The sequence below is a fragment of the Notothenia rossii genome (genome assembly GCF_949606895.1).
Source record: "Notothenia rossii genome assembly, chromosome: 7".
NCBI lineage: Eukaryota > Metazoa > Chordata > Actinopteri > Perciformes > Nototheniidae > Notothenia > Notothenia rossii.
In genome coordinates, this window is record NC_136905.1 from 82,399,977 (window position 1) to 82,414,266 (window position 14,290).

General features: G+C 41.9%; 1 protein-coding gene across 4 annotated transcripts in view; it reads left to right on the forward strand.

The window, feature by feature from the left end:
* numb (NUMB endocytic adaptor protein) overlaps positions 1-14,290 on the forward strand; it is a 56,979-nt gene that overhangs the window by 19,073 nt on the left and 23,616 nt on the right. For all 4 annotated transcript variants that reach the window (XM_079693610.1, XM_079693609.1, XM_079693612.1 and 1 more), the window contains exon 2: positions 10,241-10,377. In XM_079693610.1, the coding sequence (XP_079549736.1) occupies positions 10,252-10,377 (126 nt within the window). In that variant the 5' untranslated portion in view covers positions 10,241-10,251. The remainder of the gene's footprint in view (positions 1-10,240; positions 10,378-14,290) is intronic.

Genomic DNA, 14,290 nt, shown 5'->3' on the forward strand with positions numbered 1-14,290 from the left:
ACTGATTCCAAATTATGTATAAACAAATAATCTACTTAATTACACATCCTTTAATCCATAACATTTTGGAGGCACATGTTTTACTTTACGTATTTATTTGAAAGCTTTAATTACAAGCTTTCAGGTTTAGAGTATTAGTTAAATAATGGATTATGATGTATTATTATAAATTAAGCTACCTGATAGTATAAAAGTGATTCAAATTAAACCCAGCTTTCCCAATTGAATCATTAAAGTGATACACATTAATATATCGGTCATTATAATCCAAATATATGATTCCAAAATGGTCCAGTCTGCGTAATGAGTACTACTACTTTGAGTACTACTTACTTTTGTTACTTAAAGTATTTTGATGCTAATACTTTTGTATTTTTTCCCACTTTAATTTGTCATTGTTTTTAATCGTTAACATGTCAAACCAACTGTTGTACATGTTTAAGCACACAATAGAAAAATACAATACAGCTATTTACACAAATTCAAATACACTTTTAGTTTATTTTTGTACTTTAACTTTTGCAAGACTTTGAATGCAGGTCTTATTGAAGTTATCCGAGTACTTCTTTCTGACCTTTTGACCCTGCTCCTCCCACAGTGTGTATCTTACCCTGGCTTCCCTTTTTGTTGCACTCCACACACTTTCATCCACATGTTCTCCTTGTCATTTCTTCTTCTTCTACCCCTCTTCTTTTTTTTTTTTTTTTACATAAGCATGCCGAGCCACAAAGCGGGGCCCGGAAAATTGGATTATCACAGTCACAGCATTTTTCAAATTCTCTCATGGTTCGGCCGTTTGAGAGCACAGCGGCGACGCTATCACCTCCAGTCGGCCGGCGCCTCCATCACAGTTATGTAAAGCGGACATGCTTTGCATTACCGACGGCTGGCCCTTATTGATGGAGGCCGTCCTATCTGTGTTACTCTCCAAACTATAAGCTCCGTCTGAACACACAGATAACACACAGCTCCCCGAGCAGAGCGCAGTCAAATGGGATGAAGAGTATCTGCTGGCTCACTGTGCGGCGAGTCCTGAAAGGAGACAGAGGGGCCTTTTTGTCCTGAATTGCTGCCCATTCTCTCCCTTTCTCTCACCCTCCCTCCCTATCTCTACTTTGAAACCTAACCACTGTACTCATCCCTGGGATCTTTCTGCAGGGATTAATCAGTTTTCCATTCCTAGAGAGATTATTAAAACACTGTTACATCTACAGCCAGCAGCAGCACTCACTCCTTCCTCCCTGGCAGGAACACACAACTGAGAGAAAAGTCCTGTTCCTACTCTCTTTACTTTTACATATTATTACCCATATTCCTGTCCTGCTTATCAATTCCACTTCTTAACGGTCCTTTTTTGTATTCAACTACTTGAATAAGCATATTTGAAGCATAGGTTATAAATAAAATAGCCCTCTTGTGAGGCATCCAATCACACCGCCCCTGTTCAAAGACATCAAATATCACGGGACATGATAAACAATCTCCAAATAAATTCAATAATAATCTGTGCATTACTTTTGCATTCCCAAGTTCACACCTGTTTTGATCGTCCTGCCTGATGCAGACGTTAATTTTCTTGGCAGCACCTGAAAGGTTTTTGAGATCCATCCGTCTTTTTAAAGCTAATACAAACGACATCTACTGCGCGTCTGTCTGCCCTGTGAAAGGGGATCCTCGTCTGTTGTTCTCTTTGAGGTTTCTAACATTTGACCCCCTTAATTGTTGGGTTTCATGGGAGTCTTTCCTTGTGACTGCGAGGCTCTAAGGACAGAGAGAAAACTGATTATGACTGAGTCTCAGCTGGACAAAATGAACGCAGGTATATCATTCTTCGGTTTCTCAATGAATTAGTCCAGAAGTAATGAGTTGTGGTTTTTGGGCTGTAAGATATCCCGAAAAACAGAACTTGCTGACTGTACACACTTTAAAGCTCCCTTTCTGATATTGGGCTTAAAAGTTCATTTTGAATCGTGAAAGTTGAGATTTTACTCTCCAGTCCAAACCATATAAAGTCTATAGGTCCAACATACGTTCTGAGCCCTAGTCTCCTCCTCCTTTAATCAACACTTTACCTCCATTGTCCCGTGAGAACATTGCTGATGTTGCATGTGAGCGTCCTTAGTCTCTATGTGAACACAGGGAGTTTATAAATGGTGCTTGTGTAATCGTCCTCATTAGTGTGAGCAGGGGAACAGAGATCCTGACGGCTCCAGCAGGGTTCAGATCCTTCACCCACCTTCTTTTCCCCTGCCTTCTTCCATTCCCCATCTCTGCCTCTTTGTGCCGGCTCAGATGATTGGTCGTGCTTTTTACAGCGCCACGGCTTCCACAGATGACATTTTTTATGTATTGATTGTCAAAGCACTTAATGTATTCATTGCTGTCGGGATGTTAAGAGCATTCCATGGAATATAACACAAAGTGATTCTGAAGTGAATTACATACCCCACCTTTAATGTGCCTGCCAAATAAACAAACAATTACACATGTCATGCAACATTTGGATTCAAGTGTGAAGCACCTGTCATGTCAGGCTTATTGGTAAATCCCTAAAAAGGTAAACCTTTGTTATGCTGGGAAATGTAATGTTTGTAAAACAACCTACTCACATTTCTAAGGTGGGAAAAACTGTTTAGTAGATGTACAAACTACGGCTGCACAATATTGGAAAAAAAATGACATTGCGATATTTTTTTCCCCCGCGATATATATTGCGTTTTTTTAAACTATATTTAACTGGATGAAGGATTTTAGTCACGCACGTCTGGATCTTAACTGGTTGACTCATCATACCTTAAGGGGGTTCATCTGTGAATGAAGAAGAGAAGAACCTGTTTGTATCCAAAATATTTCCAGATTCCAGATGTTGCTTTTCTTTTTGGAAGTAAAGCTTCAGTCTCGCCGGTATTGTCCTCCTGTGCCTCGCTCAATCTTTACCGGTGTTTTGATGGTCTGCAAACTAGCGGGGCGGGGCCTGCTGTGATCTGATCAAGAATGATTGGGATTGGTGGTTTGCTGTGCATGCAGAGCCTGCATGTCACTCACTCAAGTACCCCTGACATGAGAGCCGCGCAAGTTTTCCTTCTGGTAGCAAGCAGCAAAAATAATTGTAACATGACGTGTTTTAGTTAATGTACCTACTTAAAGACCCAGTGAAGTGCATGTTTTTGCACAAAAATGAAATGGCAGTTTCATTCCTTACATATCATTGAAAAAGAGAAAAAATGAACGGTGGTGAATGTAAACAGTGCGGCGGCGTCCATCTCATGAAGTCACGCAGTAGATCGCAAGCCACGCCCACGAAGGCGAAGGTCGACTGCAGATTTCCCCGGCAAATTCAAAACTCGTCAAATTCGTTGCTATTCCAACATCTTTTGATATGGGTTCCAATGGACAATTTTGGTCATTACTATACGTATTAGCATAACAGATCATGCACAGGTGCACACTTCACAGGGTCTTTAATATCGCACGTTCTAAAAAAAAAAAAAAAAAAAGATTATATAAAATCGCACGTCCCTGCGATGTGAATATCGCGCATGCGCATATCGCGGTTATCACCATGACACGATATATCGTTCAGCCCTAATACAAACGGCAACATTTAGAAGTCAGTCCATTTATATTGATTCGTCTGCTTCACTAAAAAGGAGAACTGAGATCATAAACCCTGTGAAATAGTTAGAAGCTATTTCTCTGTTCTTCTGCTGGTTTGATTTACCTTCTCGAGGTCAATATGCTGCATTGATTAAAGAAAAACATCCAGTTAAAAGCATCTTTTGAAGACATCCTGTTACTGTGAGAAACAGTTTGCTTACTTTTAATGAGTCTAGGATAAATACAAACCTTAGGGAAACTGTGCTTATTCATTTCGTAACGCTACCTCTCTCTACATCCACTCTTTCCCTTACCTGTTATTTAACTCAACTTTACCCTCAGTAAACTTCTTTTCACCTCTCCCCGTGTTAATGTTCTGCTCCATCTTTGCCCCTCACCTTTCCCCCTCCTTCCCTTCTTCTTTCTGGCTCATGGCCAAAACAAGGGGCTAAACCCACCTCACATGACCCACATTTACCCCCACCCCCCTTCAGCACTTCTTTGCACCAGACACATACCAGCACTGCTCCAAACGGCTCACTTTGCCTGGCCTCCATTCGTATCACTGCTCACCTTTTTGTAAAAAACACACACACACACACACACACACACACACACACACACACACACACACACACACACACACACACACACACACACACACAGGTGACCGCGCCACTCGTATCACTGCTCACCTTTTTCTAAAAAACACACATACACACACACACACACACACACACACACACACACACACACACACACACACACACACACAATGGTGACTGCGCCACTCGTATCACTGCTCACCTTTTTCTAAAAAACACACACACACACACACACACACACACACACACACACACACACACACACACACACACACACACACACTCTACAGGTTACTAATGCCTGTAGCACTACAGCTAATGCAGATTTCATGCACACACTCCACGTTTAACACTGGATAAGGAACATGCGTTTGATCTACTGTTCATTATTAAACTCCTTGTTGTTACTGTTGAAAAGGAGCTAAAGATTAAATAAGTGTAGTTGTTGGAAATCTAAAGTCCCAGGCGCCTCCAACAATGAAACATGCATCATATGCTTGGCTGAGCTCAAACATTCATATACAATAATATACACAAGAACAGCAAGTGTACGCTGTCTTTCCCACGCACACGACTGTATGTGCCTTCACTCGCATTCCTTCAACTCTGAGAGAAGGTGTGTGGGTTGTAAGCTGGCAGTAACACAAGTGTAAAGTGATTTAGAAAGTGAGTTTAGTGAAGTGCTTTCACCGGACGCATAACAACTTTGGGGCATTAAATGCAATGACGACCTGCGGGACCAAACAAACCCCCCAAACTACTTTCCAGGCTGATAGTTTTCTTTTTCTTTCCTCAGCATTTATTCTAAGATACTTTTGTCCCAAATGAGTCATCCTTTGTTCTGCACTTCAGTCTGAGATGGTGGCTTCTTTCTCCCAGATCTTTTTTTACAAGATAAGATAAGAGATACAGGGTTCACGCGGGGTCTTAAAAAGTCTTAAATGTGAGTTTAAGAACCCTGAGATAAGATGGTACTTTATTGATCCCAATTTGGGAAATGGGGCATTGTACAATACAAATGAATAGACAAGAAATAAACAAGAAAGTAGAAAATATACATGTTGAATTTACTAATTAACAATAACAAGATATAAAGCAAGGTATTATATATACTTAAGTATGTGTAGAAGAAAATTCACTTTTAATCTAATGGTCAATGTGTTAGCATATTTTCTATATGTTGGTGGCAACTTGGCCAACTTGTGTCTGGTGTGGTCTCCACCATCTCCTAACTTCTGCATCTTACTGCTAATGACTCCACTTTGTTCACCAGCAATTTGGTAGACTTTTAGTAGTGGGTAGGTCGCGTGAAGTGGGTTTATCAGAACATCTCTGCAGCTTGAAACGAGGCTAATTAAGACCAAAACAACGAGCTTGAGGCTTAAAGTCTCAGTAGAGCTGAGGAGAACCACAGAGATGTTTGATCGTTCTCGTTCTGATAAAAGTAGTAATTTAAGCCATTGTTTAAATGGAGTTATTCAAAAGTACAGCTTTCATTTTTTTTTATTTCTCAGCTTCTGAAATGTGAGCATTTATTGCGTTTCTTGTCATAAATGGAATATCTCTGGGGAGCGATTTGGAGATGTCTCCTTCCTCTCAATCAATCAATCAATTATTTATTTATACAGCCCAATATCAAAAATGTTAAATTTGTCTCAGTGGACTTCACAGTTTGTAAAGAATATCAGTATGACAATACGACATCTGCCCTTAGACCCTCACATCGTACAAGGAAACACTTCTAGAGATAAACCCCCACAGTGTAAAGGGGAACATGGGAGAAACCTCAGGGAGAGCAACAGAGGAGGGATCCCTCTCCCAGGACGGACAGACCTGCAATAGATGCCGTGTTTAAATCGAAGAGATAATACATTTTACAGTATAGTTAGACCAAATACCCTCTGACATTTAAAAGACTGATTCAAATGTTTGTAAACAGATGAATAGATAAAATTAGATCCATTACTAATCTCCATCTGGTAGTCATTTATAAAAATAAGTGTGGTTTTCAGGTTGTGAAACTCCAGCACCAAAACACAGCTGTTTCAAATCGGGATGTTTTTAATAAAACAGTGACTACCGAACAATCTGGCTTCCTTGCCGTGTCCATTTGCAGTTTCACAAAAAAACTACATTTCTTTCATATTTAAAACAAAAAACCTTAAGCTATGTTTTCATATATGCATGACACATTGGATATAAATACTTGTTGCACAGAAGCCTCGGCGCTGGAGCCGTTGAAGTGTTTTCCTCCTCTTCGCCGTGCAGCCTATCACTGCAGCGAGCCCAACGTGATGTGACCTAAATAAAGCAGTGTGTGAGCAGTGAAGCAATATTTCTCGTCTTGTTTTCAAACACTTAACTCCACTGCAGGCTACAACTTGTGTGTGTGCACAGTCGAATGCACACACTGGAGTCAGACTGGGTGTCACTGCCTTTTTATATCGTGACACCTGCAGAGGCATTACGTTACAAAACAGTGGCTTTCCCACGAATAAACACCTGCGTTAAAACGACTTCAGCCTGCTTACCTTGTGACTTTGTAGTTGTGTAAATATCAATGTTTAAACACATATTTATTCTGAATAGGTGAACCAGTATCATCATTATGTATTTAGCCCACACACACTATAAAACTAGTTTAATATTGACTTTGTTTCCGTTTATTTACGCAGAATTTTTACCTGGAAATGCAGGTTTTGTTATGTTTGGTGCTTTTCTAAATCAGCTTTAGAACCTGTGACCAACCTTTTTTTAAGGAGAATATTGTTTTCAGGAACATTAAAAGGTTTAAATTATTCATACCTCAGTCATTTGGCCGCACTCTGTTACAAGCCAAGCCAAGAAAAGTCATCATTATTACATTACAGCCTTGTTTTATTGCATTCTTCCATTGGACTCCTTTGTTTACTTCCAGAACATCGTGACATCACGATATATAACACTCACGCTTCTATTGGCTAGTGCTCTAACACATTGTACGTGATTGGCTAAGGGGCATCTCTCAGTTGACCTATGAGAGCAGAGCCAGCCAGCTGACCAATCAGAGCAGACTGGGCTCTGGTTTCAGACAGAGGGTGAAAAGAGGTGCTGCAGCATGAGAAAAATAACAAGCTTTTTTGAAGGAGAAAGGGAGAACGAATTCAGCAACTACTGTCGAACTCTGAACTTCAACTTGGATTACAAAGTTGACCATTCTACTCATTTGTTCGTGAAGGTCATACTTAGTTCATGTAAGTCTTGAAAGCAGCAAGTCTAACTTTAATGTGTGTCTTTTGTCGGTTTACTCAGGCTATTTGAAGTGCAGAAACATGGCACTGCACACGTCAGATTGAGGCTCTTAAACCGTTTCCTAGGTCCAAGGTCCACCCCTCACGTCCTTTCATTGACATTAAGACGTTTGATGTGTTTGTGTGAGTTTCGGTAGGCTGGTCAGCGCTGAAATCTTCATTGTTTGCTGCCCACAGAGCTGGAGCCTGGCACAGACAGATAACAGAGCCTCACACAGGACAGGTTTCATTACGGAGCTCAGTGCTGTGTGTGTAGTTAAGCAGGTGGATGTGTGTGTGTGTGTGTGTGTGTGTGTAAACGCTGCCATGTTGCTGCTTGTTCCTGTGTGTGGACAGTCGGCTCTCCTGGATTAAAGAGCTTTAATCCCGCCCGATCCTCATCAGCTCAGATGTTAGTGGGTGCAACTTGCCGGTGCAGGCGCTCCGTGTTACGTGTTAAAGTCAGATGGTTCTGCTCCCCGGTTATGAGTTGCTTTGGGAGACGTGAGCCAGGTTTCTTTCCTCCATGATGGATGCACCTCTCACTTTGAGTTTGGATCAGCAACTTTTAATTGGCTCTCTGCTTTTTTTGTGCCTCCTAATCTCCTCCCAAAGCCAAGAAGACACACATGCGCTGTTTCAAGTCACGCTTTTAGCCTAATTCATTGTGCTGTGGTGGTACAATTTTCTGAGAATTACAGTACTTGAAACTGCACTAAAGTGAGACTTCAACCCAAAACTTTGACTTCAACATGAAGAAAAACCTTGATTTGGCTCTACACCCTTTGTAATAGACAAGGGTACGATTAGTAATAACAAATAAGACGACAATAACGTTAAGAATAGGCGCTTTCACACCGCAGTACTTTTCCCACAAAGGTTCATGAGAACTTAGTTCAGGAGAACTCTTTAGCTCTGATGAACTAAGTACAGATCGCGTTCACACCGGAATAAGTCCCTGGGGGTGGATTAGGCAAATGAAGCCGCTGACGTCACTTCTTCTTCTTCTGCTTTGGGTTTACTGGCAGGCCGCAAACAACTTCATACTGTCGCCCAAAATCCCTGGCCGGAAGTCCCCGGAGTTGGGGACTGGCTCTACTGAAGCCCTCCCAGTAAATCGCCAGAACGCCGGCACCTCCTCATCTCCACCGCTCCCATGTTTTATTTTGTGTTGCCATAAGTTAGTCTCTCTCTCTCTGCGTTTCTGCGCTGGGCTAATGCTAATGCTAATAATGCTAATGCGAGGATAAAAAAATGGTGGCTTCACAATACTTTTTTTGAGTATTACGGGCCGTGGTTTGCAAAGTACCTGCTCTCTAGCAGGGACGGAAAAGGGGGTAAAAAGGTTCTCATGAACTAATTTTAGTTCCGGCTGTTTTTGGTGTGAACGCGACATTTCGGAACTATATCGGAACTAAAGTGGGAAAAGTACTGCGGTGTGAACGCGGCTATTGAGTAAGTTAAGTATAAGAAAGACCAAACTGGTGACAGTCACAGTGACAGAGATACATTTTAAACCGATGTTATTTTAATTACAAACTGGTATACCATGTGATACAAGGCTGTCATACTTTAAGTTATGTCATTTATCCAATAAAATAACAAATCTTAATTTCTCCAAGTTTCCTTTTTTGGGAGTGGTTAAAAAGCATTTCTAAAATAAATTTGATTTATGGTTTCATTTTTAGACCTCAAGGCATAAGTTATGATTATATTGTGTATATAAGTAACTCTTTATTTTAAGGTTAAGCAAAAAGTTATCACACTCGTAATGCTGCTTGTAAACCCTCTTAACTTAAAGGTGACCTATCATGCAAAATGCACTTTTGTACGTCCTTTCTACATGAATATGTGTCCCCGGTGTTCCAGGGAACTCACCAAGTGTCAGAAAACACAACCCTCTCTATTTTCCTCCATACCCAAACCTCTAAAAAAGGGGCTGCAACGGATCTGATACAGACTGATCCAGATTTGAACACTTCTATGACGTCACAGAAGTGGCGCTACGGCTATTGGGCCAACTCCACCAATCAGGAGGAGACAGCCACGGACATTGCCGTTGGAAAGCGCTGGAGACGCTGTAGTACATATGCCAGGCCTGTAGATGGTGCTGTTCTCACAGAGTCAGCCCATGCAAAGACAGTGTTAAATTGAGCGAAATGAGGAATGGCTAAAATGCATGATCTGTTTGTTATTTTGACAAATAAAAGGTATAAATATGCCTTTATAGGTATGGTCCTACACTATATTATTCAAATATAGCATGATAGGTCCACTTTAAAGTAAGTTCATGGAAAACCGGACCAGGAAGTGTGTTCTTCAACTGAAGTGATTGTGTTGGTTTAGGTAAAACATTCTCTCAGTAGTTGCATTATATCCCCCTCAGTGTCCCCTTTTATTCTGGCCTCCTTGACTCCTAACGCTACAAAGACTAAAACCCTTTTGTTCATCCTCGTCAGTCAGAGAGACAACGGCTCATTGTGTCCTGCACTGATGTCAGTGTTTAAAGCACTCCTATTTGCAGGGCAGGAAGCATGAAAGTAGTAATCTGGTAGCGTCGTCATTCTGCACCAGCTCCTTATCTGTTATCAGACACAGGAAGTTGACTCATTCTGCACGTGAATTGCCACATTTCCAGTCTTACACACTTCTTGTATTATTACGTAATAGATGTTTAACCGTTGCCTTTTATTACACTCCTGCTTCTAACCTGTTGTGTTGCACCTGACAGGCCCTGGAATTAATTACGTTTGTCCTCGTCACTCACAGGGAGCTCAGCGATGAATAAGCTACGGAAGAGTTTCCGCCGGAAGAAAGACGTCTACGTGCCGGAGTCGAGTCGGCCGCACCAGTGGCAGACGGACGAGGAGGCGGTTCGCAGCGGCAAATGTAGCTTTGCAGTCAAGGTGACTCTCCCTCACACATACCTGCATACACAACTCTCACACACAGAGTTTCACACAAACCTCTGAGAAAGTTTTGTGCTGCCGGGCTCTCCAAGGACGCGGGCTGTGATTAATCATGAGCGTTCAGAGTGTGAGCACAGCTTTTATCTAGGCTGCAACATTATCCCGCAAACCTGTGGGCAGTGTATGTGCACAATTGATTTCTGGCCTCCCAGGAGGAACCAGAATCGCCTGAATCATCACGTGAAATATACAAAATTATAGAAAGTGTTTCATTATTGCTGAGAGATAGGAAACTCAGGGGCACTGCAGTGAAGCAGGAGGCGACGCAGTATCTTTCCACACACAGAGAACACATCTTCAGTGTGGAGAAAGACGGACCAACTCACACTTTTGCAAACAGAAGTGCAAAGGTACGCTTCCTCTCTTCACATGAGTCCCAAGGCTAACCTCACTCGCAATAAAAGAGGAATTAAGAACCTCAGAGGCGAGTCAAAGTTTCTCCTTAGAATAGGTGAACTTTGTGGCTTGCTAACGGATGTACATTATCTGACAGTTATGTATTTTATGCTGCATGTTATTTAGTTTCCTGTGAGCAAAACTAGCCTTAGTGAAGAGAGGTGGTGGACGGAGGGTTTCTGACTTTTACGTTTCTGTGAATAAGCAGCACATTGTCTTTGACCTTTGTCCTTTTGAAGGGTATAGAAGGTAACTGTATGTCACCGCTAGACCTATGTTTGGTGTTTTTTTGCATTGTGTTCTTTTCAACCCCCGAGAAATTAGTCATTTTTAATAACGGCAATGATTTTCCTAGTTCCCTATATTGGCGTCGTATCCCTTTTGAGCATGCTGTAACATGCATTTTCGCCATACACTGTTTAGATCTCGGTGCATTTTAATTCGGATGACGGATTTTAGGGAAGGGACGTCTGGATATTTAGTTACTAGAGAAACAAGCTGAGATAACGTTAACGGGAGCGAAACAGCGTGCAGAAGAAACTCCGATTTAAAAAAATTAAAAAAATCAAACTACTCCTAAAGATGCTCCAAACCTCCTGAACCATGAACTCTGAAGGAATCCTGGTGATAAAGACTACAACTCCCATGATCCTACGATGCTTCACAACATTGTTTTTGATTGAAAGACTCTTAAAGAGACCGTCTACACTACAGGCATAAAAAAATCTTGAAGCTGGGCGTGTCTGAAGCTTGGCGATTTTTTTGCGAGCAACACGACCAACAACCAATCACATGAATCTCCCGCCCCGACATACAAAGCAATAGCAATGTTAAAACGAAGTAAACTGGATATAAACTCCCCAAACAGGCGAAAACCTACCAGTTTCACCCACTGTCTCTGCCACCTCCCTCCATGCCTGGTTCCTCCGGTTTGTATCCCGGTAAATAGTTCCGGTCGTAAAGAACCGGGTGATTTGCTACCGTAATATCTCGTTTGGAATATGAGGAAATGAACTGCGGTCTGGCTCTCCCAGCTTGCACGCGGTTTGATTGGCTGTGCTTGCACTGGCGGGAATTGCATAAACGGAATTTGATTGGCTGATGCCAAGCATCGAGCCCCAAAAGTTGAACATTGTTCAACTTTTGATGCCGATAGATGCTCGTGATGCTTGCAAAGCCATGCCATGCTCCCCACAATGCAGTTCGGCGAAGATACAAAATCTTCTACGTCACCCCATTCAAGTGAATGGGCGAAGCGTTGAAAGCATTTTTTGATGCCTGTAGTGTAGACGGGCCGTAATCGTGTTGTCGAAGTAGCAAAGTTTGATTAAAAAGTACTGCAGATTTGATCCTTTTTTTAAATGCTTCCCCCTATTCAAAGCCACAAAGCTTCCCCTCCTGATTCCCAACTGTGTAGCTACAACCAGTCAGTAAACAAACCTTACCAAAACTCAGGTCATCACCCATTGCTGCAGGGTCCGACTCCTAAAGTCTGGAAGGCTGTTAAACCGGAGGAAGCAGTCGGTTAATGTCAGTTTGGGCTTAGGGAAAAGTTTCTTATTTCTCAACGTCATTCTTTCCTCTGCACCGGTTTTAATCGTGCCGGTGCAACCTACCACCCCTCCGCCCCCTCCCTGTCTCACGCTCGGAGAAGCCTGTTTGTGTGGGTTGGAATAGTTGCAGTGAAATTAGCAGTGACTGCCGCACTAAACAGCAACAAATGGAGGGGAGGAGATGCAGTGAAGTGAACATGGAGTGAAACGAGTCTTTAATGTTGTGTTTTAAGGCTTCCCCCACTCAAGAAAAGCCCAGTCCTTCACAGATTACCTCGTCTGTTTTTATGGTGTTGCTTGTGTCAGTTGTTTTCCTGCTGAAACGGCAGTGACAGACAAATATACATTGTAAAAGGCATTAAAATGTAGATTTGCCTTTTTGTATGGTGTAAGTGTTTGTCCTAAGAGACTGCTGCAGGCTGGAGATGGATGTGAGATGACTTTAAGTTGCGTGTGTGTGTTGCTTACCAACTAAAACTGAAGGTAATACATTCATATGTCCTTGGTACATTTCAACTGTAGATGTAATCATATGGAAATGAATGTGTGCAGCTTCCTTTCTCACATGCAAAGACTTTCTATTGAATGTGACAGATTCACTAAGACTGATTAGTTGCCAATACCTTGAGTTAATTCCTGGTATCCATTTGAGAAAGTCCAGAAACAAAGACAAAGCCACCTGCGGTTAATTGATGTTGATATAAGTGAAGAAGCACCTTCAGAGTGTTAAAGGGGCTGGAAGGTGTTTTGGGACTTGGCGAGCCGTCTCCAGTCTTTGTTGCTAAGTGAAGCTAGCTCGGTAGTGTCTTCAGCTACATGTAAGACTCAAAGCCAGTATCAACCTTCTTATATCATTCTCTTTTCCTTTTCACCAAGAAGCGCATATTTCCATAAATGTTTTCTAGTTCTTTAACATCAAACCTTCATATTTATACAATAATCCTCGTCTGTGGAATTCCGCGCAACCTCCGAGTGATACAGAATGTTTCTGATAGTTTAAGGCCTCATTTGATGATTATCAGGATTATATAAATGTTCCCATTCCTCCTGCGCTGCCTTCTGTCTAATTGACATGTTTACGAAGGATAATGGCGACATGACATTTTGATATCATCCCATCCCGAATGTCACATTGTCATTATTATCGGCTGCTTCAAATGTTTTCTATGTCAATTCGATTTGAAGTCATCACATCACGTATTCTTTCTCAGCAGCTCAAAAAATAATCCCTCCGGGGCGAAGAGAAATGTAAATACAACATCTCATCTTGTATTTTTCCACCTCAAACAAGCAGAGCCGCACAGTAATACAAATATCATGATAAATAAATATCTAATCCGAGCCCACTGTGGGATTAGTGCTAATCCTGGAGTGGGCCCACCAACAAAACTGGATTTCAGAAACAAATTACCCGACACATGTTCGACACGGCGCTCAGGAACATTCACTTGGTTTGATAATAAAGCTTTATGTCCATACAGCAGGTGCAGCTCAAAGTGCTTTAACAACATGGCACACATTACAAATGAATACAGAGAAGTAGAAATGAACTTCAGGTCAGACGTAAGACGTTCTTACACACATGCAGCATAGCAACATAATATAACAGGTTAAAGGTGGGGTAGTTAAGAATGGAGAAACCAGCTCGAGTGCACTAGAATTTGAAAATACGCAGCCGAAAAAATCTGCCCCTTCCTTCAGACTTCCTTACAGAGCCCCTCCTCCAACACACACGAACGCGCACATGACCAATGAGGGCACGAGATAAGTTTGTGCCCAGATGGAAGGCTGACAGGCAGGTAGGCCATCCAGTTACTTTAGCCGGGCGGCTCAGATGATTGGTCGTGCTTTTTACAGCGCCGCGGCTTCCACAGATGAATTTTTTATATATATGATATTTA